This window comes from Lissotriton helveticus, chromosome 2_1, assembly GCF_964261635.1.
Source record: "Lissotriton helveticus chromosome 2_1, aLisHel1.1, whole genome shotgun sequence".
NCBI classification, from domain to species: Eukaryota; Metazoa; Chordata; class Amphibia; order Caudata; family Salamandridae; genus Lissotriton; species Lissotriton helveticus.
The window spans coordinates 1,125,267,249-1,125,273,248 of record NC_136059.1 but is presented as its reverse complement, the minus strand read 5'-3'; the positions used below and the strand labels follow the sequence as shown (position 1 = coordinate 1,125,273,248).

At 41.5% G+C, this 6,000-nt stretch overlaps 1 protein-coding gene across 9 annotated transcripts in view; it reads right to left on the bottom strand.

Annotated features, from left to right (window-relative positions):
- SLC24A2 (solute carrier family 24 member 2) overlaps positions 1 to 6,000 on the bottom strand; it is a 901,628-nt gene that overhangs the window by 877,167 nt on the left and 18,461 nt on the right. For all 9 annotated transcript variants that reach the window (XM_078675953.1, XM_078675950.1, XM_078675958.1 and 6 more), the window contains exon 2: positions 2,378 to 3,482. In XM_078675953.1, coding sequence (XP_078532079.1) covers positions 2,378 to 3,322 — 945 coding nt within the window. In that variant the 5' untranslated portion in view covers positions 3,323 to 3,482. The remainder of the gene's footprint in view (positions 1 to 2,377; positions 3,483 to 6,000) is intronic.

Sequence of the window (6,000 nt, the reverse complement as noted above, 5' to 3'; positions counted from 1 at the left end):
AGTATTTTATTTCAGCTGCAAAGCCTTAAAAGCAATACAACCATCACAAAAATACAACATCCAGTCCAACTTATACAAAGTAGGTATAAAGCTGACCAAAAGTACCTAGAAATACATTGGATACATCCATAAAACATAAATAATAAACAAAAGTTCAGATAATTTTGCAATTTATAAAGCTCCATCATCACAATTTAAAAAAACTATCAAGGGCAAGCTACAGCATACTCTATGTATACCAATAACAGTCATTATGCACCATACAATTATGGCAATTGTATCTCCACGTATCATATCAGACTAAAGGTTACCTCCAGGGAGACCCTTTACTCTAATTTGCAAGGCCCGTGGTGAGAATCTGGCCACTGCAAAAGCTATTATTTCCCTTGGGTCACTATTCAGTAAACTCAGGGCCTCCCAATAATGACTCACACCCAACGGCTCACCCACTGCAATAATCCAGTTCTTGCATGGGGTTACATATCTAGGGCAGAAAAAGAAGAAGCTACCTCATGTTTCTTGTAGATCCAGACAGAATGGACAGTGTATCAAGGAACCCTCTGACGTATCCCATTTGGGGGGTAAACGATTTAAAAGATAGTAAACACATCTAAACTGAACATATAATTGTCTACCTTAAAAGGCATGTTCCCAATATGCTTTTTTCAGTTCCAGTATAGCACTCTTCCAGATTTCTGCTGGGACATACCATAAAGCTTTCATCTTCACCACTTCACGTTGTTTTTGACATATTTTAACTATGGGGTGCGAACTTGCTGGTCATATGCAATCAATCAATTAGCGATTCCCTATATTCCCTCACATTGCAGCCATGACATGGAACAAGCTACCGGCAGACATCAGACGCACCCCCTGCCTGAACACCTTCAGGAAGACTGTCAATGGTTTTAGGGAAGCAACTGTTAGGATACAGTGTAGTGTTAAATCCAGCCTCAGAAGTATAAGGGAGGACTCAGGGGTAAGTAAAAGAAATCCCCTAATGAATGTATTCTCCACTAGTGTAAGGACAGATACATCAGCATACCCCCATAACCTGCCCCTATATAGCTGCACCCACCGCCATAGTGCAATATATATTGAGTACTGGTGACACTGCTCCTCTTGAGGTAGCTTTAAATTTCCTTATATTTGGTATCATTCTCTGACTAAAAGCAGATTGACACTTTTCCAATGGTGCATCCCAGGACTGGGTTTCTTTCAACCTTACCCTGAGATAGTCAAAATGTTTAACTCGTTCAATAGAGGAACCCTCAATGGTCATTCTGCCTCTAAAAGATCTATGCCTATTAGTTACCAAATACTTTGATTTTGTCGGGTTTACCTCCTTAGCTTTGTACAGTACCTCCCACTTCTAAAGTTATGCAACATAAACACAACTGTGCGCCATTGGAGAAAGCTGCCTTTTGCGCTTGCCTGATATGTGTCATACTAAAATGAATGTGCGCGTATTGAAATGCAATATATGGAAGATGAAGAAACGTTCAATGGTTTTTGTGTTGTAGATATAGATAGTAAGTGTCGCTGTTCATTCCTAAACATTCTTGCAAAACATGAAGTCGCATAAAACAAAGTCAGTTGCTCCTCTACAGAAGGCAAACAATGATAGACAGTGACAGATGGGCATCTTTGATTTGCTGAATCATAACTTTTCTTTTAACAATAAATAAAGGCACCCCTCTCGCTTTATTTCTGGAGGTTCATAATTTAACGAACTTTGCAAAAGTAGCATGCTAAAGTATTTCATTCCTGGCGGGATAACACGGCCAAACTGTGTGCCCCGTGGTACAGGCAAAGTAAGTTCACATCTGTAAACTAACGGTCCAGTTACCTCTCTTATCAGAAAATTCATATAAATATGTTTTAAATGAGCAGGAAAAGAAACAACGTCCTGCATAAACAATCGAGCAACACGTACGTGGTCCTCAGCACACCGGACCAAATCTTTGGTTTAATTTGATAAATATGAGACAAACATTTTTGGCTATAACAAAAATATATAGCTTATGACAGTGCTTTCTTTAAATTTCACTTAAGAATATATTTGCAAATATATGTCGTGATCCACGTGTAATTGTTGTATTTGACTTTATTATGTTAGCCCTGCTTTCCTTTCCCTACCACATCCCCACATTCTCTCCCGTGTATTCCACAGTTGCTATAGTATCTCTTACATTCCATTTTAGTCAGTTAGCGCCCTGGTGAGCTGGGGAGTGTCTGTTACGCTGCTGACTCTAATAAAGTCTGTGCTTTTCTCTTACCTGAAGTCTCCTGAGTTGTCTCTTCACTACATATTTTGGCGACCAGGATGGGATCTCACCTGTACTTCAACTGAAAATGAGATTATAAACAAACCAACCTTTGCTTCAGTGGCCGCTGCCGTCACCTTCACCACCTTGTTGCGGTGGAGTTTCTTCTTCACCAGCTCTTCAACTTGGACGTTGAACTTCATGAACGTCACGTAGGTGATGTACACTGACAACAGCAACAGACTTTCCCACCAGGCGATGAGGTTATCCAGGAAAAAAGAAATGAGCATTAGTAGGCCCAGGATGTAGAAGGAGACGTCCCTGAAAAGGGGCCACCAGGTCAGGTTCAAAACCTCTCTGGAAAACAGCGCGCACATTCCAATGACGAAGAGGATGTTGAACACCGCCGAGCCGACGATGGTCCCTATACCGACGTTACTGTGGGAGATGAAAACTCCTATCAAGGAGGTGAAGAGTTCTGGAGCCGAGCCACCGGCGGCCATGAAGGTCGCGCCCGCCACGTCATCAGAAATGGCCAGTTTCTCAGTGATGACGGTCAGCGAAGGGACAAAGAACTCATCGCAGACGATGGCCAGGGCTATAAACATGTAAACCATTCCAAAGATGTGAAGGACCACTGCACCCCTCCTTCGGTCTTCAAGGGAGAAAATGTCTTCTGGATAATCTCCTTTGGCAGAATGGGCGGCCTCGGTCGTGCTGACATTTTCAGACTCCAGTTTCAAAGTGGAAGGTGCTTCAAGGGCGCCATTTTGGGTCAGGTCTGCAAAATCTAGAAGACTTCTTTGATGTCCGTGGGCTGGCTGTTGGCTAGCTAGGCTAGAGGTCAGTTCTATTCCCTGTGGGTCTATCTTCAGAAAGGCACTAAATGAGAAGGACAAAGTGCTAATGGCTGTTACACTAATGAAAAGGCCTACTATCCTAGCAAGCTTTAATTTTTTCCGCACAAACTGGTGACTTTGTTTGCGGCCAAGCGATGTCTCTTTTGTGCATGGTACTTCCCGGATACCACCGGTAGCAGCCTTCCCAAGGCTCATCTTATGGCCTCCAACGGACACTGTTCCTTTGGGAATTCAAACGCAGATGGACAGCTCTGTCATCTTTTCATTCCTGGATTTTGCAGTCAAAAGAGCATGGAAGTTCCCTTCTTCAGCGCAGTCTGCGTAGGCTTGACACGGAGACTGCTCGACATTCAGGCTTAAAAGAATAAAGATTTACCATTAGCAAATGCTGTTTAATCAAATTATACTGCACATTTTAGGGCATTATCACAGACACTGGTCCAGTTTTTGCCAGGATACTAATATAACATGTAACAATTATTTTTATTATTCTAGTAACGCAGCGTTAAACAGTTGTATGTGTGAACAAAATGCTCGTTGAACAGTACACTGTTGAGTTAAGGATTTTTTATTTCGCCTGTTCACATGAAGCTATCAGAAACTATTTCCACAAATGTCACTTGCGATATGGGTTGAGGCAGCAAAAGATGTCCTAACTAGCCACAGCAGTGCCCCTCATGATTGCTTTGAAGGTCCACCAGGAAGTTGGCAACTGGTGTACAGGTGTGGAATGCACGCTGTCCCGCCCCTTTTCATTTAGATTTCCGTAACTGGCACTCAAGACAGTCCCTTGAGGAGGGAAAAGAGAGTCACGTTACCTTGTTACCTTGGAGAAAGGAAATGCACTAGACAGTCTTACCTGTTCAGGACATTTTCATAATTGGTGTACATGAAAGGTACGCCACACAAGGGGGTGGGCCGTGCATCATTGTTGATAGTCTTAAATGAAAGGAATATATTTTTTTTGTTTTTATGTAGCGCAAACTCGACCTGAAGGTATCAGAGCACTTTACACGAGCACCAGTTGCATCACAGACGGACACAATCATTTTTCTTAGGCACGGGGAGATTAAGTGATTTACTGATCAACCTCCAGCACACGCTAACATATCACATTGATAAAAAGAATCAAAGATTGGCAATAGTCTTCTTTTCTTTTCTTTCTCTCGGTATGACTCACAGCGTACTCGCTGCGAGTCATACCGAGAGAGATACGCCGTACTGGAATGGGAACAAACCTTAAGGGTATACTTTACACATGGAGCAAGTTACTGAGGAACCTATATATTGATAAAGTGTGACGGTTCCTATACTGACATAGAGACACATAGTATTATATTCTATGAATCTAAAAGAGCGGTATGGAATTACAACCGATCATAAGGAATTTTGGAAGAGACTATAGCCCTGAGGAAGTTGCAAGATATTTTCCCATTGAGTGACTAAACACATGTTGGCTTATGGGGCTAAAGAGTTGAACAACTGGACAGAAGAAGAAAAAAAGAATACTATTGCTAATCTTTATTATTATCAATGTGATATGTTAGCATGTGCTGGTGGTTGATCTGTATGTTGTTATGTTGTTTCACAAACATATTAGGGATTAGGGTGGTTCTCCCTATCTCATAAGCACCGCATTCCTTGATTTCATATGGACAAATACATTTCTTGTGTATTTCTCTGAGACGCCACCTCCCTACGATTCACCACCCAATTTTCTGAGATTGATATGACGTGATTTGCCCAGAATCACAGAATGCTGAGAGTTCCAGCTGAGATTTGAACATGGTCCCCCAACTTTGAGAACATCTGCTCTAGCCGTTAGACCATTAGTCTTATTATCTGCTGCGTCCTCGAAAATAAAGATGGTAGCTTAAAAATAAATCTACAAATAAATCAATAAATAACTATACTGCAGAATGTGTGTGCAACTCCTCAAATAAGGTGCTGCCTGGGGACAAATGATCCCTCTGCAACCTCTAATGACAGGCCTGGGCAAGTAGGCTTGATCTCAGGTTTAGAATTTACACCTTACAGTGTCACTGTTGAAATGGCCAGAATCAGTGGAAACATTTTTACCTGAAAATCAGAGAACCCCATACCTGAGAAATCGAATTCCCATCTCATTGAAACAGATAGGGGATGTATGATAGGGCAAGTATGAAGTTCACATGAAGTTTGAAGACTTTGGAGAGGTGTTTTTTTAACAAAGGAAATGCCTAGCGAGAGGAAAAGGAGAGAACACTGTGTATCCAGTTACGAAATCCTTACACTATTAGATATCAGGAGACTCTCTTTTGTCCCATTCCCACATGCAGGCACTACTGTGAAACTAAAACGAAAAGCCAATCCAGAAATGTTAGTTGGCACACACTGAGGAACTGAGATCAACATCTGGCAAAAGGTCAGATTTTGAGAATTTAAAGAGGACATGCCCAAGATCCAAGACAAAAACTACGAGAATCTCCACAGAACCGACATATGCATTAACAACAAGGTTAGGGCTGTTAGACCTTAGTTGGGTTGGGTTATTTTTCAGAATGTCCTATAAATACATTTTATCTGACATAAATATTGTGCTTTAAATATAATTTACAAACATATCTTTCCATTGGGTGTAGATTTTCTACACAAATGCTGTGATATGTTTGTAGACAATCTTTGGACATAATACTTGGGTCAGATGGCATTCTGGAACCAGTCCCTTGACATGGGCAATTGGCCATGTCAGAATGCAGGATATAAAAAAAAGTCCATTGAGATCAAAAATGGAGTGGTGGACATCCACAGCCTGCATTGTGGTGTGCAGCAGAGAAGGGTCACTACCTCAGCATTTAAACACCAAGAGAGAAGCACGGTTGAAAAACTCAAAT